The sequence below is a fragment of the Anarhichas minor genome, unplaced genomic scaffold (assembly GCF_050575085.1).
Source record: "Anarhichas minor isolate MPS153535 unplaced genomic scaffold, ASM5057508v1 ptg000007l, whole genome shotgun sequence".
Lineage (NCBI taxonomy): Eukaryota > Metazoa > Chordata > Actinopteri > Perciformes > Anarhichadidae > Anarhichas > Anarhichas minor.
This window is the reverse complement of record NW_027466453.1, coordinates 5895559-5920259: the sequence shown is the minus strand read 5'-3', so window position 1 is coordinate 5920259 and position 24701 is coordinate 5895559. Positions and strand designations below refer to the sequence as shown.

The 24701-nt window shown below is 45.4% G+C and overlaps 2 protein-coding genes across 3 annotated transcripts; both read right to left on the bottom strand.

The window, feature by feature from the left end:
* Positions 1-1507: 1507 nt before the first annotated feature.
* smarca4a (SWI/SNF related BAF chromatin remodeling complex subunit ATPase 4a) lies at positions 1508-16179 on the bottom strand. The gene is made up of 34 exons (XM_076083602.1): positions 16025-16179; positions 14084-14347; positions 13775-13907; positions 11821-12441; positions 11536-11634; positions 11185-11440; positions 10916-11042; positions 10616-10789; positions 10128-10301; positions 9829-9996; positions 9687-9731; positions 9458-9588; positions 9196-9262; positions 8972-9084; positions 8675-8822; positions 8407-8570; positions 8227-8293; positions 7990-8100; positions 7660-7902; positions 7440-7553; positions 7200-7307; positions 6971-7057; positions 6836-6882; positions 6558-6724; positions 6292-6455; positions 5400-5666; positions 4965-5042; positions 4646-4864; positions 4299-4564; positions 4019-4127; positions 3038-3139; positions 2755-2887; positions 2501-2634; positions 1508-2210 (listed from the first exon to the last, which is right to left on the bottom strand). Exons 2-34 carry the CDS (start codon positions 14303-14305, stop codon positions 2178-2180), a joined length of 5091 nt encoding a protein of 1696 aa, XP_075939717.1. The 5' UTR covers positions 14306-14347; positions 16025-16179; the 3' UTR covers positions 1508-2177.
* A 1744-nt stretch (positions 16180-17923) lies between these two features.
* LOC142941602 (cysteine protease atg4da-like) lies at positions 17924-24202 on the bottom strand. Of its 2 annotated transcripts, none has more exons than XM_076083582.1 (11): positions 24052-24202; positions 22486-22742; positions 22289-22372; positions 22008-22181; positions 20715-21018; positions 20563-20627; positions 20156-20283; positions 19890-19968; positions 19714-19790; positions 19019-19138; positions 17924-18835 (listed from the first exon to the last, which is right to left on the bottom strand). In XM_076083582.1, exons 2-11 carry the CDS (start codon positions 22682-22684, stop codon positions 18665-18667), a joined length of 1401 nt encoding a protein of 466 aa, XP_075939697.1. In that variant the 5' UTR covers positions 22685-22742; positions 24052-24202; the 3' UTR covers positions 17924-18664. The 2 variants fall into 2 exon arrangements, with proteins under 2 accessions (XP_075939697.1, XP_075939704.1); XM_076083589.1 differs by having other exon boundaries at positions 22486-22760; positions 24052-24187.
* Between the last annotated feature and the right edge of the window lie 499 nt (positions 24203-24701).

The following is a 24701-nucleotide window of genomic DNA, read 5'->3' as shown; positions in this document are numbered from 1 at the left end:
GAAGGAGGATCAGAGTGTGTGTGTGTGTGTGTGTGTGAGGGTCAAGATGTAACCTGTGAGGAGTGAGGACGGAGTTGGGAAACTAAGATCAGATCCTGGAGTAAGTTACCCCTGGAGATGCAGTTCTGCTGTTCTTCTGCAATTGTCATGCAGAGTTGTTTGGAATCTGCAGCCTCGCTGCTGGATGCCATTACATCTTAAAAAGCAGATACATTGTGAAATAGATCAATGGCTGAACATGTCAGCTAAATCGAATAGTTGAAATAGTTAGCTAAAATAAGCTAATGGATAAATGGTTTAAATAATTAAATTTGATTTATTTGTACAGCCAAACTTGCCTCAGAGGGCTTGGAAAAGAAAAAACTCACTGAAAAGCCTTTTAACGGAAAAATTATATAAAAAAACGAGTACTAATAGAATAGAAAAAGTATTACCACTAATAGCAGCAGTGGAAATAGATGTTAGCTAAAAGTAATGCATAAACAGTTAAAATAGTTAGCTAAAAGTAGCTAGTGGATAAATGGTTGGAATTGATAACGTTAGCTAAATATGATGTATAGGCCTCTACGCTAGTTAGCTAAAAGTAATAGATTTAGGGTTGAAACAGTTAACTTACCTAAAGTAACAGTAATGCATACATGGTTAAAATAGTTTACTAATAACCACAGCAGTGTAAATAAATATTAGCTAAAATTAATGCTTAAACATTTAAAAAAAGTTAGCTAAAAGTAGCTAGTGGATAAATTGTTGGAATAGATAACGTTAGCTTAAAGTAATGTGAAGGCCTCTAAACTATTTTGCTTAAAAGTAATCGATTTGGTGGTGGAAGCAGTTAGCTAAAAGTAACATTGTATAAATGGTTGAAACACTAAACTAGCATTAAAAGGTAATAGATGCCCTGTTCAAACAGAGAAACAACTAGCCTGCGTGTAGTATAGAGGAGAACTTTACCAAAACATCTACAGTTCAGGTTTATGACTAAATTTAAAAAAAAATTAAAAAAAATGTATACAGTGAATACTGTATTAGGAAAATAGATGCACTAATTTAGTCTGCAATATGTCATAGTCATGGTGACATTATAAAAACCTAGTTCTGTTGAGTTAAATAGTTCTTTTTAAAAATATTCAATGCAAATGAACACATTTGGAGCACACTGGTGGCATTGATGTAGCTTTACTTGAGTTTTTTGACAGAGCTTTGGGGCTACTCATACACAGTGTATGGGTATGTCCAAATATATATAAAGATATCCATCATAGCCCAAACCCAAAATAAATGCCACAGGAACCAGTAGTAAAAGTGAAAAATGAATGTGACTTCACTGAAAACTATTTACTACGACCTGAAACATGACACCGACTGAAAAAAATGATGGTAGCAGATGTAAACAAGCAGCTGCATGTTCTCAGGAGGCCATCTAGTGTACAGATGTGATGAGTGCAGTGCATGCAACTGTGTCAGGGTGCATTTTCTGTTTTGGGGGCAAACAAAAGCAAAGAGCAGCTTTAATTATGAGATGCCTTTATTGTACTTTTTGGAATCCAGTGACACCGACACGAGAAAATGGTCCTATCCCTTCCTCCCCCTTTACATACACAACCTGAGAGGGAGGGGCTGTAGGGCGGGATGCACCGTGATCCCGCTTGTAGTCTTAAATTAAACACAGAGATAATAGCAAAGACACACCCAGGTGCTTTTCCACAGACACGCACAACATGCATTCAAAAAAAAAAAAAAAATAAAAAAAAAAAAAGGACTTCAGGGAACGCAGTGACTCCTGGTTCACATGTACGCTTTGTCTTAAAGTAAAAAGACAACAAAATGAATACCACTTAAAAAAAACAGTTAGCTGTCTGTATGGCCCACGATCAGTCTATAATTCAGGCTCTGTCAATTTTCCACTTACAGGAGAAAACAAAAAAAAGGCAAAGAGACACTACTATTCATACAGGGGAAATGGTTTAAATATGGAAGTGAATGGTTCATAGCTTTCATATTTTAATCTTTTTTCAGTTAATGGTATACCTTTAATGAGAATACAATTGTCTCACTAAAAATCAGCTCATCTAGTAAAACTAAGCCACCGACTGTCTCCCTGCTGTATCTAAGTAAAATATATAAAGTCCAGCCAAGGGGCTCAGTAGGCCGTTGGTCCAATGGGGAGTGGGTTCACTTCAGTCCTCCTCGCTGCCGCTGGCCGAACGCTCCTGAAACACAGATTCACTTACGTTATCTAGCAGAAGTACACAGAGGCTACACGAGAGCGTAGTGTCCGCTCACACTGAGACACGTTTAAATATTACGATCTAATTTCTGGTCAATAAAGAAGTTATTGATATAATACAAAATAGCTGTATTTAACACTGAGCGCTAGCTTTCATTAAGCTCTATATTTACATCATTACACAAAAAGGCAAAGGGAGCATCGTCACACTATCACTGTCAGCGTTTGCCTCTCAGAGGGATGTTGCGCCTGTGTTGGAACGTGTCGTCTCACCTCTTCCTCCTCGCTGTCATCGTCGCTCACCACAGGTTTAGCCCGGGCACCGCGGCCCCTCCGTCGTGTTCCTTTTCCCCCTCGGTCCCCCTTTTCTTTCCGGCTCAGCTTGATCTTCACTTTCACCGAACGAGCTGACAGAAAGCAAAAAAAAAAAGATCACAAACACGGCCGCGTTCAATGCGCCTCCCCCGGCCTCCTGCGTCAACGCTTCAGTGTTCGGTGTGTGAAACACTTCCGTTTCCGATACTTACATTCAGACTCTGAGCCTTCGTCTAGGTCGTCCTCCTCCTCCTCACTTTCCTCTCCTTCGCTCTCGTCCTCCTTCTCAATCTTCTGTCTCACACTGGTGAAGACGGACTGCAGCACAATAGAGTCCTCATAGATCTGAAAGAGTTACACAAAGAGATTACTACAACATTGAGGTTCAGCTTACTCCCCCTACAGCACTTATTTTGACTGAGAAACGTTCTGTAGACGTTTAATTTACTCAGATATATTAAACAGTGGTGAGTGTGCGCTTGTGGCTTAACTCACCAGAGACCCCTCCAGGTTGAAAGTCTGGGCATTTTGACACAGCAGCATCACGTCCTTCTCCAGGTCGTTCAGGCTGCGGTACTTGTGGCTCCGGATCCTCTCCTGGTGGCGGGACAAAGGAAGGCAGCCGTCAGACAAACAGAAGATACAGCTGTACACATTCTTAAAGGGATAGTCTGGATAAGTGGGGCTGTATGAGGCACTCATGCAGTCGGCGTATCACCTACAGGAGATACTGGTCGGAACGCCCCCAGTTTGGAGAAACAGGCAGAAGTTACCGCACGGAAACAAAGTAACGCAACGCTGTGGACGGGGTGGGGGCAGCAAAACTTTTTTTTTTTTAGACACCAAAAAGAATCAACATCAGTTCAAATGTACACTATATTTACACTATTTTCAGCGCTTTACGTTGGGGAATAGAAGCTGTTATCTATGCTTTCTTCAAAGCCACCAGATTCCTTTGGCAAAAACATACATTGTACTGGCAGTACGCTGTAGTTTAGTTTACGGCTGCCTCGATCTGTTAGTTTGTGTTATTGTGTGACTTTGGTGAAACCGAATTAACCCTTTAAAAAACCAAAAACAAAGTCACGCAATGACACAAACCAACTAACCAATTGAAGTAGATCCTACTCCTGTGTTCTGAGAGGTAAGATTATTTTTTTTTGAAGAGAGCACAGATGAGTTTCAGTTCCCCTTCAGAATGGGCTGTCTGCCAGCGGTGAAAATACACTAAATATATCGTACACTTAAACAGATTTTTTAGGTGCTGCTGCCCCCCCCGTCCACAGCAGCACATTTCTTTGCTTCCCCACCGGTACTCCCGTCTGTTTCTCCAAACTGGGGGCGTGCCGACCGTCATCCACTGTAGGTAATACATATATACACATAATACTATGGATAAGTACCACATACAACCCCACTTTAAAAACATCTGACCTGCCCCTTTAACACGAAGAGCAGATCGAGCTTCCTCCTCACCTTGATCTTTCTGAAGTCCACTGGTTTGCGGATGAGCTCGTAGTACTCGGGCAGCTCCTTGCGCGAAGGCAGCTGGATGAAGACTTCGCTCAGCTGTCGCCCGTTAGTACTGAAACAAGGCGGCAAGGTCTCTTAGTATGCATCACTGTTAGTCAATGCTGAATCTAAAACTACCACTTAATGACGCTTCTTTTCCTCAGATTACATAAATATTATTTCCGACAACCTCTCAGTGCGGTCATATTCTAGCATGCTTGAGGATCTACGCTGCCGTCCTCACCCGTCCTTGTATTTGATGACGGCGTCGACGATCTTCTTCATCTTCTTCGTGAGGGACGAGGGGTTGGGGGAGAGCTTCTCGGCGGGCGGGCGGCCGCGTTTCTTCGCCTTCTTCACCTCCTCGTCCTTGTCCCGCCCGCGGCCGCTGCTGGAGCTGGGCGTGGCCGGGCCGCCGTCGTGGTGGTCGCGGTCCCTCTTGCGCTTTCTGGTCGTTTTTTTGTGGCGCACCTCCTCTTCGATGTCCTCTAGATTTCCCTCCTCTATGGCCTGCGGGGGAGGAGGAATTAGAATGCTCCGAAGACGCAAAGTAAAAATCTTTCCTAACAACTAAACGTGACGACGTCTCACCTTGAGCCACTGCTTCTCAGTGAGCGAGTCGCTGTAGTCCACCTCCTTACGCTGGCGGGATCCTCTGCCGAACAGCTTCTCCTCCTCCTCCTCGCAAGTTAGCCTCTCGACCTCGGCGTCGTCTTTCAAAATCCAGCTGGGCATGTCGATCTCCTCCATCAGACGGGGTTTCCTCTTAGGGTTGCGGGCGTCCTCGCGGCGCCTGTCTAGATCCATGCGCTGGAATGAACACAAACAACAAAACAAAAAAACGTTTAGTGGATTCAGATTATAAAGTTAAGAAGTATTTTGAAAAAATGTATAAGGAAGTGGGATTAACCATGAAGAGTTCAAACTCCTCTTCACTTCTGGCGATCATCTGATTGACCGTTTCATCATCGGGCACTTCGTCTTCCTCCTGCAGACAAATAAGACAAAAAGTGAACAACAGGAGACTAAGGGCACCTCAGAGCCACTTTATAGAACTAATGACCCTCACCTGGGAAAAAATGTATCAATTCATATTGCTTTTTACGATACGTACGAGTGTAAATAGCGGTTGTCAGTAGAACTACATTTGAATGTTGGGATTAAGAAAGAAAAAAGGGAAAAACAGCAGAGAAAAGAGTCAGAAGGGAAACGCTAGAAGAGAAGTCTGTATTGATGAAAGCTCACAAATCGTAAGAAAAGAGGGAAATAAAGAAGAGAGACGGGAGAAAGAGAGAAAGAGAGTGGGCGGGTGAGGTACAGTGCAACAGGTTCAGATTTCACTCACCCACGCCCCCCGAGGACGGCAGCCTTCTTGAGCCCCGACCTCGTCCTGCTCCTCGTGCTCCAGGATGGCCTGCAAGAAGGCCCGGCGCTCACAGCCGGAGGACTTCTGGTCGAACATGCCGGCCTGGATGACCTTCTGGTCCACGTTCAGCTTGTACTTGGCCGCCGCCAGGATCTTCTCCTCCACGCTGTTGACGGTGCAGAGGCGGAGCACGCGCACCTCGTTCTGCTGACCGATGCGGTGGGCTCGGTCCTGGGCCTGCAGGTCCTGTAGGGGGGTACGCACATGGTGGTTAGTTTAGACGGAATGATACAAAAATGAGTAATTGTGTAACATATTAGAGAAAGCCAACAGCTTAGGTGGTATGGACTCATCTTCTGTTTTACTATTGGGCGATATATTGAACCCGGCATCCCCACAACTCACTGTTTCATATTGAAGGCTTTGTGCTAAAGTTCCCCTCTTCACATATTAATAACTCTTTTAGCCCTTTGGCCTTGATCCAACTGTATGTAACCCCATCCCTACATCTGAATGGGTTTGGCATATATACGTGTGTATACCAGGAATTACGGTAAGAGATGACCTTCCAGTGAACCTCAATTTCACATTCAAGTCAGTCAGTCAATAATGAATAAATAAAAATACACAAATATATCAAACAAAATGAATAAATATTAAATAATGACTAAAATATAAAAAACTACTGCCTGCAAACTGTATTTTACAGAAAATTTGAATTCAGACAACACTCACATACTGAGCTGTGTTGATCACCATCATACGCATCAAATGGTTAAAACAGTGATATAAATATGGCATAGCCTGAAAGTACAGAGGTTATTTATAAGCCATATTGCACTGATGACCAGATACATGTGTGTCGGCGTACCTGATGTGGGTTCCAGTCGCTGTCATAGATGACGACCGTGTCAGCAGACTGCAGGTTGAGGCCCAGGCCTCCGGCCCTGGTGCTGAGCAGGAACACAAAGTACGTTGAGGCCGGGTCATTGAATGTCTTCAGCAGCATGCCGCGGTCCTCCGCCTTGGTGGTTCCTGTACGAGGAGGACAAGGATTGTTAAAGAGTGCACAGGAAGCGAGTACTCAACTGAGGACTAATACAATTAGACCCACAAACACTTGAGCGGATGTCTCACCGTCCAGACGCAGGTACTTGAAGCCTCGGAAGGCAAAGTAGTCCTCCATGATGGTCATGAGGGTGGTCATTTGACAGAAGAGCAGCACTTTGTGGTTGGTGGCCCTCAGCTTGGGCAGGATGCGGTCCAGCAGCTCAAACTTCCCAGAGGAGCGGTACAGTTCAGCTCTGGAGCAGGCAGGAGGGAGAAACATATGAGCAGGACGAACGCAACCAGTGTGTGACATATAGTTACCGTCACACGCGTAGCGCAAACACACAAGTTCAAGCTTTACGTACCCGCCCACGGTCCCGCCGGTGAAGCCGAGATGCTCGGAGAAAGACTCCTGTAAAAAAAAAACCGGTCACGTTCATTCCATCTGCAGCCGTTTCTACTCTCCTAGTGCGTTCAGGTTGGAGCCTCTGTTTCTTTACCTCAATGTGCTGGAACATGTAGGGGTGGTTGCAGATCTTTCTCAGTTGCATGATAGTGTTCATCAGGGTCTTCGTGCCACCTTTACCCTAGAACATGTAGAAGAGGAGAGAGCTTTTCAGTTTCGTTTAGGCATTCAAATGAGCTAAACTTTTGGTACAATACTAAAATGTCGACAAAATGACGTTTTCACCGATGTAATGTAAAAAGTCGTCGTCTTCTTCTCCTTACCTTCTTGTCCTTTTCTGACCCGTCTGTGAGCAACACTCCCTTGGCCTGCATGTGTCTGTACAGAACCCTCTGCAGGGCCGACATGTCGCACTTAATCACGTACTCCACCTACAAACCAGCGACGAAGGACGAAAAGATTTTAAATATCAATTATATGATTAAAAAAAAAACCCACTGATGTTGAGCTTAAACATTCATGAAGGAATGAAATGTCATCTCAACGAGCGCGAACAAGCTGACCTTCTCGGGCAGCTGAGCCTCGACTTCTTTCTTGAGTCGGCGCAGCAGGAACGGCCTGAGCACTTTGTGTAGACGTCGAATGATCAGAATGGTCTCCTCTTCGTTCAGGTCAACCTGGAGGGGACAGAAAGAGAAAACATCAACATTCAGCTCACTGTTATGTGGAGGTCTTTGTGAAAACATGACGCAACGGTGCACCCGATTCTGGACCGCCACCCACCTTCTCTCCGGTCATGGCGAAGGGGGCGTTGAACCACTGCTCGAACGTGGTGCAGCTCTTGAAGATGGTGGGCAGGAGGAAGTTGAGCAGGGCCCAGAGCTCGGGCAGCTTGTTCTGCAGCGGAGTTCCGGTGAGCAGCACGCGGCGCGGGGCCAAGTAGTGAGTGTTCAGCACCTGGGTCAGCTTACAGTGGTGGTTCTTCATACGATGGCCCTCGTCCACGATCATGTACTTCCAGCGAAGCTTTGGGACGATAACACAGGAGTTAGAGGGACATTTTTATTTTCTTGCATGAGACTTTAAAACCAATTACGAGTGTTGATCCCTTACCTTTGCTAGCACCTGCTTGTCTTTGATAATGTACTCGTACGTGGTGAGCAGCACGTTGAACTTTCCGCTGCGCAAGATGGGAACGAACGCACGGCGAGCAGCTGGAGACCCCTGAGAATGAACGCAATTGCTTTCAGGTTATGTTCGACGACAAAAGCGCACAAAAAAAAAAAAAAAACACAGATCATTGAATGTGTCATTGACCTCTGATTTTAAACTTTTTGTTAAGGGACTGACCTTGTAGGAGATTTTCACAACAGATGGGGCCCACTTATCAAACTCGTAGACCCAGTTTGATAGAGTTCTGAAAACAAAAGACAGAAACAGACAAAAAGGTGAACATAAGAACACAACTCGTGTTTTCTGCAAAAGCGCGTCTTGTGATTTCACAGATGGAGGGGAGGGGGAGGGGCTTACGAGAGAGGTACGATGATGAGGAAGGGCCCGTTGAGGCGCTTCATCTCCATGAGGTAAGTGATGAGGGCGATGGTCTGGATGGTTTTCCCCAGACCCATCTCATCCGCCAGGATGCCATTCAAGTTGTTGTTGTAAAGCGACACCAGCCACTCCAAACCTTTGACCTGCACAGGGAAAACGGGGTCAACGTTGGCTTTGGGGTTTGGCTCGGCTCACTGAACGGAGATGGCTTCTTCTACTTTGTGCGGCGTGTTTTCGGGCTGCGTACCTGGTATTGCTTGAGCTCCCCGTTGATCAGCAGCGTGGACTGCTTGTCCACCTTCTCGGTGACGGCGTGGGCCACGGCGTAGTACGACTGCAGGCCTCGGTTGAAACTCGCATTGCCGTACTCGTCGTCCACGTCCTGCTTGGCGTGTCTGGTGGAAGGAGATGGAAAATACAGTGAGGTTTGGGGGAACAACTAGATTTAAAACGTTAACATATAAATGCCTTAAAGAAGTCTTTGTGGATGACCCAAAGGCATAAAAGATTTAAGAACACCAAAATCTCAGAGGTTCCATCTTACTCGATGATATGCAGGACATCCACTTCACCGGCTTCTGCGGTGTCAGGGTCGGGAATCTTCTTCTTCTCCTCTAATGGAGCTAAAGAGGAATGAGGTAGCACCTCTTCTTCTTCCTGATGCAAAAAAAAAAGGAGGGGGGGGGGGGGGGAGTTTAGACAACAGTTTGCCAGAAATCACAAAGTGACCATTTTGCTTTGACGTAGAGATCCCGGTGGCACACACACCTCCTCATCGTCTTCTTCTTCTTCTGAACCGCTTTCTTCGCTGTCTGAGCGCGGCGCTACTTCGTATCTGCGAGAGAGGAACAACATTTTTTTTTTGACACGGTGAAAAACATTTACGGAGACACGACGGGTTTACGTCTTTCACTATTTGCCACCGAATTCAACAAAACAGTGAATATATATATATATATATATATATATATATATATATATACACACATCTCCCTCGCTTAAGCTATTGTTAGGCAGACTTGACACTGACCCCGGGTTCATTTCCAGCCAGGTCTCCAGCTGGCCGGCCTTCGGCGCTTCCATCCCGGCTAGGACCTTCCCACTGTCCATGTGGATCACCCTCACCGGCAGGTCGCTCATTTGACTGGTCTCATCTAAAGGCTGCGAGGAGACAAAACATCAACGCTGGAGTAAATAAAACCACGTCAGGTAGATCATTACGATTATAAACCTCTTGTTCAAGTAGACGTGTTCCTCACCTCTCCATCAGGTCCCAGGCCACCACCCTCCATAGTCACCGGCTTCTGGGGGGGAAAAACAAACATTTAAAAATGTACATGGATAAAAAAAAAACGCAATTTAAATGCATTAAATGCACGCCTGCATGTTCTAAACGTTCACCTTCTTTTTCTTCTTCTTCTTCTTCTCTCTGAGGGCTTGCACGGCTTTGTGGGCGCGCACCAGGTCGGTGAGGTTGGCCACGTACTCGTCCGTCTGCTGCAGCAGGTAGGCCAGACGCTTGTCTTTCTTCTGGTCGATAAGTTTACGGTAGCCTTCTTCATCTTCAGCCTGGGGGGGGGGGGGGGAATTCAACAATGAACACACCCGCTAAAAACTACAACGTCTAGATATTCCTGAAACGGTCGACGGCGAAAACAAGCGCATGCGTGCCTCCTTGATAGATTTTTTTTGAGTCTCACCATCAGCCTCCGCATTCTCTCCTTCTCGATGCGCTCGTTCTCCTTCTTCTGCTCGCGCTCGGTGTTGGCATGGTAGGTGGCGACGGCCTTGGTGGCCTTCTGGAGCTTCGCGGTGATGGAGCGGTGGTACTCCTTGAAATCCTTGGCGTGCTGCAGGATGCTGTTGAGGTATTCCTGTCAACGGAAAAGACACAAAGCCACAGCTGTTATATTATTTGACAAATAATAGTGAATAGAAACCTATTTTCCCTTTTGTTTCTTTAAACTTTTTGCTCTGTTGAGAAATATTGTTTTTTTTCTGCTGTCTTGAATAAATCTGTTCGTTTTTGGGAAAACTATCACAAGTCACAACTAGATAATAAAAAAAAAAGCCCCGAAAACAGGAGGTTTAATTGAATACAATCTGGAATATTCATACAGACGGACAAATGAGCCCCTCTGCCCTTTAAACCGCCCCCACCCACAGAAGTCTTCTCCCCGAGGCGTACCTGGTGTTTCTGCCGACGTTTCCTTTCCTGTTCGATCTTCTGCTGTTTCTCAAGCTTCTCGGTGATGCGCGCTTCGCGCAGCGACTGCCGTTTGCTGCGCTTGTAGGCCTTGGCGTTGAGGGCCGTTTCCAAAGCGGTGTCCCGGCGCATGCAGACCACCACCTCCTGACGCAGCTGTGGGCACAACAAACAGGAGACGCATTGAACACTGCGTCTTCTCCACCTGGGAACGGAGGGTTCAATATGTGCTACAGTTGGCTGCACTTGAAGCGTTTCTTGCGCGTATAATTTCTTGGCTACCTGTCTTTGGAAGTTAAGCAGCCTCAGGGCCTTGAGCTCGATGGTGGCCTTGGTGCGCAGGTCACCGGCTAGAGAGCCAGGCAGGTTCTCCAGCTCCTGGATACGGTTAGCAATACGGGCCTGTAGCCTGTAGAATACATAGATTCATGCCAAATTCATGAAATGATGGTTTTTAAATGTATTTTGAGTGTTTAAGTTTAAATACCGTGTTAGAAAGAAATATACATTGCACACTTCAGCGCTGCGTTTCACCCACACCCTGTCCTCACCTGTACTCTCTCTCCTGGAGGATCTCCACCGGGTCCAGCCCGCGGGGCTTTTGGATGGGGGTTATGCGGTTCTGCTTCTGGTGGAGCATCATGGGAGGGGGCTGGGCGGGCTGACCCGGGGAGTGCGTCTGAGGGGGCATCACCGGGGAGGCGGCGGGGGGAACGGAGGGGGGAGCGGGAGAGGGTCTGCCGGTGGGCTGAGGTGGGATCAGCTTCTGTGGAGGGTTTGAGGGGGCCGCGGCATTCACCATTGGTCCTGCAGGAGAGGAGTCAGGAGAGGTCAGATCCTGCCGCGTGTGCATGTGAAACACGCAACGTGATGACGGAGTTGAGCCGCAAGACTAAGTTTACCTTCAGGCCATGATTTAGGGGGTCCGTTGGTAGGCGGGCCTTGCATACCGGGGGGGACTCCTGCAGGTCCAGGAGGCACCATATTAGGACCTACCATGCCTAAAACAAGAAGAACAATTTCATTTAGTGAATATTATGAAAGCTAATAAATAATGAATTCACTTTCAGCCACCAGGTGTCTCTGCTGAGCTATCACACATTCTGCTTTCTTTGTTCAAAGCTCGTGCTTGGATATCATTACAAAAACACACTAAACCGGCTTCCTGTGGGCCCAACTTAACTCACCGTGTGGTCGGTTGTAGTTGGCCTGAGCGGGTCCAGGAACAACTCCAGGCCCAACACCAGGCCCCGTGGAGGGCGGCATGTTGGGCATCGGTGGTTGCTGCATCCCCGGCATGGGCCTCTTCCCCTGCACGGCCATCTGCAGGTGGTCCGGTAAGGGCTGACTGCGGGCCAGCATCTTGTACGCCATAATCTGAGCCCTGAGTTGGTGCAACTGGTTCTGGTTGAAAGGCGCGGGACCAGCTGCACCGCCGGGTCCAACTCCTGCCACGCTGGGTCCGCCCGGACCCTGGGGACCCCCGCGGTTAGGTTGACCCATTACCTGGTTCGGGTCCCCGCTGCCCTCCATGGGGCCGGCCCCGGGGCCAGGGGGACCTCCGGGAATCATGGGGCCGGGGGGAGCGCCGGGCATCATGGGACCGGGGGGACCGCCGGGCATCATGGGGCCGGTGGGACCGCCGGACATCATGGGGCCGGAGGGACCGCCGGGCATAATGGGGCCGGTGGGACCGCCGGACATCATGGGGCCGGAGGGACCGCCGGGCATAATGGGGCCGGAGGGAGGGCCGTTGGCTGGGACAGGGCTGGGTGCGTGCTCTGAGCCTCCCAGTGGAGAGGGGTAACCTGGGGAACACGGAACAGATGCATGATGGGTATGCGAAATGATTCATTACTCTGTTAGACATCGCACACTAACGTACTATTCATACTAAGTGTGAAGTAACATTTAGTACGAGGTGCGTTCCGATTGATTTAGCGTGTAGATTTACACTAGATTAGCAAGAATTTCTGAGAAGAGTGGATATACACAACCGCCCCAAAACCACGGACTGCGAGGAAGACGGTTTTAACAATTAACTGGTTGGATTAAATAATTAGGAATGACGGCGAGTTACATTGAGGCACAGCTAAGAGGGAAATACGCAGGATCTCACGTATAAAATATACTGTGGAAAATGCTAAAACATGTAATAATCTTAATTTGCCTTAAATGAATACCGGAAAATATTGAAAGGAAGAGGTAATGTTGATTTGTGATTAACAATTTCCATTCAACGGTAGCTTTGACCGGTAACGTCGTGGTCGATACGGTCATGTGACACAGAGAAGACGTATCGCTTGAGTTTACTTCAGTGTGAACGGTCTGCTGCTAATGGAATACTTCATCATTAATTTAGTAGGCAGTATGCAGTACATACTGATCCGAGTATGTAGCACGCAGTACGTTCGTATGCAAGTCCTAACACAACTCCGTTATGAATCGGGTTCGGAAGCTTCAATTTATGTTAACTCAGCCAGATTTGACCTAAATAAAAGTTAAAATACTGAGTATAAGCTAAGTAACATGTAGTTTTATTCTCTTCCAAGACTGCCCAAGAAACAACTGAACAAAACACTCTTTACCTCCGTTAAACACGGAACCATCTACATATCAAACACACCACAATTGGTTCACATCAGTGTTGCTCTGCATCTCTTACTTCCTATCCTCTTCTGCTTACTGACTGTGTGCTTTTTGTAGACGCAGCTGCCTTTGTTGTTGTCTGAAAGGGGAAGCCCCTCAGCCCCGCCCCTCCCGTTGTCCTGCCTACTGCTGTCTGCTCATGCTGCCAAATGAGCAGCAGCAGCAGCACAAGAAGAGAAACCGGCTGGATGGGTTCACAAACACACACACACACACACACACACAGAAACTGTACGTCTGCGTTATCCGTTCTGACTGTGCGGAGCTTTTCGAGGACAAAAAAGTTGATCCTCCATTCTAATCTTTTCTCCAACGACTACAGCGACTCAAGTAATCTGAGGATTCAAACTGGCAACCCTCGTGGCGCGTGCAGACTGCAGAGCACGCCACCAAAGACATTCGCAGGAGAAATGCATTTTCTCATGTTTCATCCGTCGACAACTTTCGACTCAGGACGCAACGTTCCTTAAACGCAACGTTGCGTGACGTTACCTTGGGAATGTTGGTCCATTGGGCTCGGAGGGGGTCCCATCCCACTGTGCCCCCCTGGTCTCATGGTCATGCCCTTCATCTGAGCATAGCGGGGGTCATCGGGCATCCCCTTCTCATGCATGGCTTCCATGGGCTGATTAAAAAGATCATCATACATGAAACGCATTTTGATGAGAGGTTGGAACATTCATTTTGAATGCTATATTGGAGGCAAATAGGTAAAAAAAGTTAGTTCTTACTGCATAATCACAAAAACTTACAGAATCGTGTATTTTTTACCAAAAAGGAAACAAATAAACAGCTTTTTACTTTGTGCATCTGGTGCATGTTGTCCTGAGGATATCCCGAGGGTCCCTGTGGAGGGTGCGGGTGTCCAGATCCGGGAGGTCCCGGGCTAGGCCCCATCATGCTGTGGGCCGAGCCGGGAGAGGGACCGGGGCTCGGGCCCATCATGCCTCCCGGAGACGGCCCTGGGCCTGGGGAGGGTCCCGGCCGAGGCGTCCCTCCCATCGGGGGGTCAGGAGTGGACATCTCTCAGGGGAACCTGGGAACGTGTGGCAGCAGAAAGTACCCCTGTGAGGAAGAGATGACAACAGGAATCAAGGCGCAGAATATTTTTCTAAATATTTACAGTGCAGTAGTTGTTTGAGTCCAAATGATGGAGGAGACTGAGCTACACAATCAACTCTGATCATTTTAGCAATGTACAAACTGTTTGAATTCAATATTAAAGACTGCAAAATGGAGATAATAAAACCCCTCATGGGAGCTTCTTTTTTCTGAAGCACAAACTCACCAGACACGGTTGGGCTTGACCTGCTGAGGTCCGGCTCGCCGCAACCCGAACGAGCTCAATGCACCGTAATATTTACATATGAAAAACTCAACCATGACGACTCTCTCAAATTACAGTTACACTGTTAATCGCAATCATACGTAAATGGTGCAGTGAAACAGTACAGGACAGTTAGCGGCGTACTTGGAAAGCGGCTCTCTATAACCTCCGAGCGTGTTGAAGAGCTATTTTGTAAAAGTGATGCTGCTGTTGTGTTTGTTAAGATGTATTGTTTGGTGCTTTGTCACGTGTAAACCACACTCAAATAGCAGATCTGCTGTTGTTGTGCGAACTTAAACCAAAACCTCCAAATCACAACTAATCACAACTCTTTTTATAAGGTTGTGGGGTGCACTGTGCTTTCAAATATATCCAATCATGAGCCTTTGAGAACTCAAGTTGTAACAGATGGTCGGTTGCTGAATGGAAGAAGATCATTCACAACACTGATACCACACTTCTGATTTGGGAGCAACAAGTTAAGAGACTAAAGAGATGAAGCCATACATACAAATGATGAGCTTCATACACACAGTGGATGTTCAAGAGGTCAACTAAACTGTCACTTTATGGGTCAAAAGAATGATGTAGACGCCTCTCCGTTCAACAATACACAACCGCTGCTGACACAGACGGCCGCTGAAAGTCACAGAGAGAACAGCTTTTCAAAGTAAAAACTTCGCGCCATTCCGGTTGTTACAATGTTTACCTTTACAAACACGTTGTATCACGTAACAGTTAAGATAGCTAGTATTAGCACGGGTAGCTTTACCAGCGTTAGCCAGGCCTAGCAGGACTTAATAGTTAACGTTACACTTTGTCCGTTCACAAACGGTAAGCTCATCGTTTAAACCCCCAGTTTCACTTAACGTAATACGAGCTTCCCGGTATTCGCCGGAGAGCTGGCTCGCCGGTAAAACGACACTATATTTGTTGGGTAAAAGCGACAAAGAACAGCAGCCCGACCGAGGCTAGCATGCTAGCTAGGTAAAAGCCTGTATTGATACCACAACATAAGCTGGCTGCCGACGGTGCTTAGCATGCTAGCGAGCTAGTCCGGTTAGCCTAGCCGGCCACGCTCGCACAGGCCAATTGGGCACAAAAAATGTGTTGTTTTTCGAGATGTTTCTCGAGATGCGGCGACGTGCGAAAGGTTAGAGCATCCCTCATCGCCGGGGCTGATTGATCCAACGCGCCACCCGTACCCTTGGCACGGTGCTCCGCTCTAAGCACATTTCCAAAAACAATTTTCATTCATTGCACACTGTCGCGCCACGGCAGCGGCACTGTAATGTCGGGTCTCGTCGTTTTCTCAACAAAAAAGCGCCGTATAAAAGCGCACGTATCCTCTCCACAGCGGCGTGAAACACAGACAAAACTCTCTCGAACTCATAACCGAATCGTAGTTGACTTACACTAATGGTGAACGCTGATGTTTAAATCCTCTCCGGTTGCAACGTCTCTCGGTTTTTTCCTCCTAGCCAGAAACAAAGACCGACCTACCCAGTTGGTTTTTTTCCTTCACCCCCCTCTCTTGGTAGATTGTATCGCAGAGACCGGCCTCCTGTGCGACTCCGCAGCGCCCCCCATCCACCGTCTCGCTCACTTCCCGCATGCCCAGTGAGGGATGCGTTAACAGGCAGGAATGGAGGATGGGGGATGGGTATTTGTGGAAGAGACGAGGAGGAATGCTCATATTACTACGCTCTTATGTCTCTGTGGAAACAATCGAATACGTGCAAGAACACCCCAACTTCATCAGGCCGCGAGATATTAATGGCGCGAGGGAGGCAAAACACCATACAATTGTCGGTATACCGCGTTATTGTCAGCCTGTATTTGTGTGATTGTGCTTAAAACCCAGCAATTTATTTAATACCATGGCTGTGACTCATTTTCCTTATTGATTAATCTGATGAGCACTTCGTTTGATTTGAAATGTGGTGTAAAATAAACATAATGTTCCCAAAAGCCTTCATCAAAATGCTTGTTTTGTCCATAGCAGTTCCATTCAGTCTACCCTTCCTTTAAATCGAGTATCGAAATAGTTGTCAATCAGATAATTGAGCAATCGATTAACTCGCTCAAATCCTGTTTGATATGAGCCAGAAGAAAATGGGCCAATTTAATGTTAGTTAGGATGGATTTATTTACCCAGATGGTGGAGTTAAATGCTTTAAAAAATATTCTACATAATTATTGACAATGTGTACACACACACACACACACACACACACACACACACACACACACACACACTCACACCTATCGTTAAGCATTTCCATCACAAGTGTGCAAAATATTACAAAGCCCATTTTCATCATGTTTTTTATCAATGTTTTTGCATGATAAGCAATAATTTATGATTAGCGTGTTGGAGGCCCGTTGACATGTGACTGGTCAGTTTAAGGAAGGTGAGATCAGGGCTGTGTGGGTGTCTTTAATTTAAAGCGCCCCCATGCTGAGGAGCTCTTCACAGTGTGACGGTAGAAAGGAAAATCATCAAAAGACAAAGACACCGTGCGGCAGGTCTCACGGTGACCTTGGGGGGGGGTTACCTTTGGGGCTTACACTCATTTGTTGCAGCTGTCTAGGTATAAGCGGCAGGATGCAACTTCCTACTGCTCCACTCATTCTGCAATCACAAGGCCAATTTCTTTATTACACATACATCATGAGATATTTAAGGATTTTGTTGAATCCTCGGATTTTCTTTTCTTTTCAAATACCCTCATGATTCTCACAAAAAAAAGGATAGAAGGACAGAGAGGGACTATAGCTGCCAATCAAAGAGCAACCCATACAAAGACCACTAAAAAAGTGACACTCGGCACAACGATGCACCGGCCAAAAAGGATGCCAATGTTTATAATATGCTGCAGGACAAGGGCATGCTCCTCAGTGACTATATGCTTTGGTAAAAAGGTCCTGCATGTCTACGATGCACCTGCTTTTCATGAATTGTATGTGCAAAACCACACTTTCCTTTTCCTGGTTTCAGATTCAGGGCAGTTTGTGGACGACTTACTTAACGGTTGGTCTCAGGACGACATGCTCGGTGTGGGACGACTGAAACGGGTGCAAACACCTTTTACATCACCCTCTCTTGTGAACCTCTGTTTTCTCTGATGCCAACTTCACTGTTCCTGCTTTCATCTTCACCCAAAAAAAAAGGCAACAGAGCCCAAATCAGCAATCATTGTTTTTCCTGCAGTCACCAGAATAGTGGCTCCACTGAGGGCCTCCATTAGGCAGAAAAGCTCAGCACAGCATTAAACATATTTTCACGACAGCGTACAGAAAATACAAATGACTTTCTTCCTTTTTGGATAAACCGTTTATTCAGATAAAAGACAGCAGAAAAAAAAGAATCCAGCTTTTGAGAATATTTTCAGTACGTTTTGTTCTTTTTCCTTCGACAGTGCATTCACAACATCAGACTTCTTCTCCAGTGAAGCCATACTGCGTTTCTCATGCGTGTGTCACATGTTAACAGGAATCCAATCTTCTAATCCATTCAAAGGCAGCGCATCCCGTCACATGACATGAAACAGTGAGAGGCTGTGTGTCTCACAGCAACAGTGGCCTCAAGTTTGTCCCTCGGGAGGAATGTATTGTTATTAACTTAATTATATTATTTTGAATTTATTTAGTTGAAAAAAGAAAAACATGACCTCCTGGATTTTGTTGATAAACACAAATAGTGTGAGGAGGCAAACATTTATAAAAAAAAAAAAAGTAATTCTTCAAAGTCCTTCAATTGAATATTAATTTAAATGCTCTTCTCTTAAAACAATAAATACAGATGAGCACAAAACAGCAATAAAAAAAAAGTAGTGTCAATATTTATACCTGGCCACTTCATTGCCCCTTGAGGTTACTGCTTGTGGGTGTTTGACATTGTTGGCTCATACGCTCAGTAGTTGCCACACAGTTTAACTGTAATATAATATAATATAATATAATATATATATATATATATATATATATATATATATGTTTGATAATTGATCATCACTGTACGCCCCTTCAGGGCTGATTTGAACTTCTTCTGTTCATAATAGAACAAACTCGTCCATGCTGCTGCTAGTGTCCACGCTTCTCCGTTCGTTCTGCCTCTGGATGTAGGCGATGTTGTTTGGGGGCGTGTATGTTCCTTCCTCCTCCTGACTTTTTCCTTCTGCAAATATAAACATGGGGTACGTCTCTGCAGATATGGAGAGAGCCTAAAAGAGACAGAAAGAAACCCGAACATGAACTAAACCCGTTCTACAACACACACTTTATTTGTCATTTTGTAAAGTGACATCAGCTTCGAAACATACGTTTGCAACTAAATAAATTCAGACACAAATCTTCTCAAACAATCCTAAAGCCAAATGTTGAATGAATAAATCCCAATCACATACCTCATTAACAGCTGTGCAGAGTGATTCAAAGTCCATTTGGCCTTTGGCATAGAAGCCTATGGTACAGCTGGGGTCCATGCGAGAGAAAGACATTTTCCTGGGATATTTACAGTGAAAGGACTGCAAAGCGGTTTGGAGAAGAGACGAAAGAGAATACTAATCAGAAAAAGGTCTCCTTAGATTCAGAGAAAATATCCCTATAGAAAGGTATGATGTGGATGTAATCGATTCAACATTAATACTTTATAAATCTATTTCAGTTATTCCAAACCAGGTACTTCAGCAGTTGCCAGGGGATACATGGAAAGATTGTGGAGTGGCTCAATTAATTTGGAAAAAATTGAAATTTCGATTTGATAAAATAAAAATCATCACATTGAGTCAACATTAAAATCTGGACACCAGATGTTGCAACTGAGAGTGCGTGAAAACGAGTTAGTAAGTGAGCAAAGAAGTCTAAACGGTTAGCTAAAAGTAATAGATAAGTGTTTGAAACCTGTAGCTTCAGCAACACCAAGTACAAATGAAAAGTTAAACAAACCAAAACACTGATATTTTAACTGTATAAAAGAAAAAGATTCTGATAATATATGATATCTAATAAAACACTTTTAGTTATTAGTGCACGGCTGTCACAGGAGGAAACAAAACGGAAACCAAAGAAGAAGAAATGATAAGACGGTAGTTCCTCATACCTCCAAGGGAAAGTTCTCCTTTGCTATATCCACCGTGGGCTGACAGTAGTGAGGGTCCAAGTACAGCACATGGTCATCTTTTGCACAGCAGGGCCAGGGGAAGAAAAGAAAAAGTGAAAGGACTGACATCCAACAGCTGAGCGCCACAATTATGATGTGCACGACACTGCACATACCCTGGAAGCCGACGAAGAACAAAGAGTGCTTCGGTTTGCCCCCAATGATTCCAATGCAGCATTGTAACGTCAAGAGTTTCTGTAAAGAATGAGGAATGGGTTGTTGTTCTTTGTACTTGCAAGACACTCATTGTTTGCTTGCTTTAGAGCAAGGATTCCCTCTCTTTACAGACTTGGGCGTTTTAACATTTCCCCATAAACTCCTCAGACTGCAGACTACTCAAGAGTGCCCATTGGAGTGACTGCGTTGAATATAGTTGGCATACTTTGACACAAGTGATGTAGGAGGGATTGAGATCTTGTCCTCCGAGTCGCACGGGAACCAGGATGATGACAGACTTCCAGGGCTGAGGGAAAGGCTGCTCACACAACCTCTTCACGTCCTCCAAGTAGACTGAACGCACGGGAAGGAGGAGACAAGAGACAGGGCATGTCCACGTGGTTTGATAATTCTTTCAACTTTTCTGAATTACTCACAACATATTTGAATTAACAGTTAATTTAAAGTTTAAAAGAACACCAACAGCAGTGAGTTACTCCCCATGTCCTCCTTCTCATGGCAAACAATTTACAGCAAAAAAAAAAAAAAAAAAAAAGCACATTTCCCTCAGCTGCTTTTATTTTGGTGGGAAACTGCCTGTTAGCAAATACACGGATGGAAGAAATTACTCACTGGTGCAATCTTGTGCAATGTACACGACTAGATTGGGAAGGTCCGCTGATGCTGCCACGGCTTTCCTGAAAAAAAAAAATGATTTTACGGTCGGGCGTTACATCTCGATAGAGGTTGGTCAGGATAACTGGACCGTCGACTTAGGGTCTCACCGGAGGATGTGTGCCGCGATGGAAGGTCCGTACCAGTCGCCGGCCTTCTTCCCCGAGCTTTTGCCCAGCTCCACCAGCTGGTGTATCCCGAACGGGGCCGTGGGTTGGTCCGCAAACCACGACGCCACCCTCCTGTGCGTAGCCTCCATGGGTCGGTCCAGGAGGGAACCCAAGCTCAGTTTTCGACCCCTCTCATTCGGCTCCTCCTTTGCATCCGGTGCACGCTCCGCACCGTCTGTGGGGCGAATCGCTGGCAGGTCCATGTCATCTTTGACCGCATGGGGGCTCACAGACCACGTCCAACCTGCAAAGATACAGTAATGCAAGTATGGGTCAATGTCGCTAAGATAAGACAACAGATATGTACTTTTAATGTGCGGAAACCAGAAAGGGACACGGAGGGCAAAAATAATTGAAGGTTGGAACAAACTAAAGAAAAGTACTTTTTCATTTAGGGTCCCTATGATGGCTGCAGTAGTTTGGAAAGTAGCACTGAATTTGAATGGGGTGTTTATCCCCCCAAAAATTTGCTAGCTAGCGCACCACGCGTCCATCCGCCTCACTAGCTAATTTTAGTCTAATTGTCTTCTTGTCTTTATATTTGAGGCCAAACTCAAAATAAAAACATTCTACTGGTTGTTTCCATGATGCCATATAAATATGACAAAATGCATAAGTTCGACAAATCAGCCATAAAAGTCAAACTGCAGCGACTGCACTCAGAGTAGTTGAGGCTAGCTGGAGTGCAGTCACAGCTAGCTTTGGCTAAAGCTAATTTACAGACTTTTCCGACTTGTTTACTGTAATTGAAAAAAAAAAGAAGATTATTGCCATTTTCAATGGCAACATCTTAATAATAATAATAATACATTTTATTTATTGAGCGCTTTTCATAATTCTCAAAGACACTTTACATTAAAATCATCATATAACAGAAAGCTATACACTCAAATTTTAAAACACATAATATCAGTCACACATCTTAGTATTGGGTTTGTAATACCAAAGTACAACAGCAGCTAAATGTAATCATAATGGAGGAAAAAGTAACACCAGATAAACTAGTCCTGCTATAAGCTAACCAGCCTAGCTTCGATGCCCCTTAGATTGTCCAATCATAAAGAATAGTGTCGGATATCATTGGACAATATTCTGCTTTTGAGCTTGATGGTCGACATCATTGCTGTGTGTGTGTGTGTGTGTGTGTGTGTGTGTGTGTGTGTGTGTGTGTGTGTGTGTGTGTGTGTGTGTGTGTGTGTGTGTGTGTGTGTGTGTGTGTGTGTGTGCTGTCACCTGGTGGCATCAGGTGCAGGAGCAGGCCTTGAGCCAGCAGCATCTGCCCCGTGCGTAAAACGCAACCCCAGCCGCTGTCGGTGGTCAGCGAGCAGCCCTCCAGCTGAGGGAAACCCCGTCTGTACGTCAACCACAGGCGGGACGCGAAGGAGCGGCGGAAACGCTCCTTCTCATCTGAAAACAGCGGCAGAGCTTGAATTAAAATCCCCTTCCTCTCTTGTTTTTAAGAATCACACGAAGAATTGCAGGAGGATTCGAGGGCCCACGGCTCAAGGCCTCACCGTGATCCCCGAGCTCGTAGGATTGTCCAAACATGATCACAGCGGAGCTCTTGCTGAATTTGGATCTCTGCTTCAAGGACCAGCCTGAAGCGTGAACGGGCAAAGAGAAAACTGTTTTTTAATCTCGCGAACCAAGAGGGAACACACAGATCTGACAATAGAAAAACAGTCAGGACGTGAGGGCGGTGACAACAGACCGTATTTGACACTGTTCCACGCCGAGATCAACTTGGATTTGAGCTGGCCCCTGTCCTCCCTGTCCTCCGTCTCCTGGCTCCTGCTCACCTCCGGGCTCGGGGGTGAGGCAGAATCAGAGGAGAGGAAGAGCCAGTCGTCCATCGGTTCGTCTTCAGGGGACCGGCCCTCACAGCGAGCCGAGGCGGCGCTGGGGTTCATGACGACCGAAGGCGACCGAGACCGAGCGTGACGGATTGCTCCTTATCGCCATAGCAACCTACGAAGACATGCGACCCTGAAGGACGATGCAGTCGAGTACAGTCAACAGGATAAAACAGAGGGGATCTGCCCCCTGGAACCGATGGGTTATTATCGCTAACCGCAGCAAAGTCAATAACTCCCCATGACAGTAAGTAAGGAGGGAAACCACGTGACTGCATCCTGTGACTGAAGGAATCTCAGTGCTGGCGGACTATTGTCCTCCACATCTGGCTGATAAAACATCACATAGCTCAAGACTCACCGACACCACTGGTGCCGTGACATGGTTGTATATGTCAGTAGTGTAATCAGGGGCTGGAGAAGAAGGATCTTTTACCCAGGTAACAATATCAGTACGACAATGTAAAAATACTCCACAAAGGGTAAAAATCCTGCATGCAAATGCTACTTAAGTAAAAGTACATAAGGATCAGAAGAAACATGACAAGGGACTCCAACTGAATACTGCTTTTTTTTGTGGTGAAAAATAAGTCTGAGAACCATTGGTTTCATCTTTAAAAATTGCATTGTACTTAATAATATATATATATTAAATCTTAATCTGAAAAGTAACTCCTAACTATAGCTATCAAATAACTGCAGTGGAGTAAAAAGTAGTCTTCTATTGTTCACTCTGAAATGTAAAGGAGTAGAAGTATAAGCATAAAATGAAAGCACTCAAGCAAAGTAAAAGTACGTCAAAATTGTGCTTAAGTACAGTACTTGAGTGAATGTACTTCCAACCAAAATAAATCTGGTTAAAATATAGTTCTAATTCCTTTTCCAGGTCATAACTAACCCATAGCTCAAAAACCCCAAAAGAATATGAGAGAATCAATGATGTGTGGTAAAATATTCATGTTCAGTGTAGCTCTTTAGTAACGTGTGTCTATTATCTCACAACATAAAATCCACAGTCATGTTACAGTCATACAGTATATATACTACACACGAGTAGAACATAAATCATAGGCACCTCTGTTAATCACATCATGTTTAGGTACTTTTAACGGTGAAATGTAACTTTTTATAAACATTGGAACCGCTGGTTTAGACAACATATGACAAAATGGAGGCCAATTGTCCTTTTTGACATGTTAGCGACACGTTAGTCCACGAGATTAATTAACTGATGACATAACATGCCGCCCTAATTCCTTTTACGCGAATAAAAAGCACATCTGAATATAAATTCTTCATTTCAAGCCCCCTCCCCGCAAAAACAAGCAGTTAAAAACTCTCAGGTACCCAAAAACTTCACAGTCCGTCCACTCGCAGCAAAACTCCATTTATAAAATTCTCAAAGCCCGACATTCATCTCTTACCTTCATTCGGACATCGTCACTGCTTCTTCTTTAATTAAAGCAAGTCATTGAATGAGTTATCTAAAGAATGCTCCTGTTTTTGTTTCGTTGGTGGTTAATAAAGGTCTCCAATCGGTCCTCGAGAAGGAGCAGGTTATAAACTTCCTGTTTATACCGGTCATGCGTGGGCTCCGCTGTGATTGGTTAACAGAGGACCAATGACAGCGAGCCCTCGATTATCCTTCAAAATGATCATTTCATACTGTTCATATTTTAAATAAAGTCAGACAGAACGAGGGGTTTCTCTGCTTTTTATTACATTTCTGCACTATAGGCTTTTTGCATTGGTTTTTCACAACGGTGGCAAGTAAATATGTAGCAATGTAATGGACAACAACAGTGTGAGATAGTTGCTGCTGTAAAACAAAACCCCCCAAAAAACCACGAAATCAAACACGGGCACAAAGATGGACTTGACAAGAATATCACAACTTCAGACATGCACGCACGCGGTAGCCACGCAGATTTGGTAGATTCCTCAGTCTAAATGTAAAATGTATAAATATGTAATTTCAGTAGTAACGCAGAAATTGTGACGTGTAAAAAAAACGTTTGAATAGATAAAAAAAAGTTTCATAAATAAAACGAATAGAAAAAAATAATCAAATACA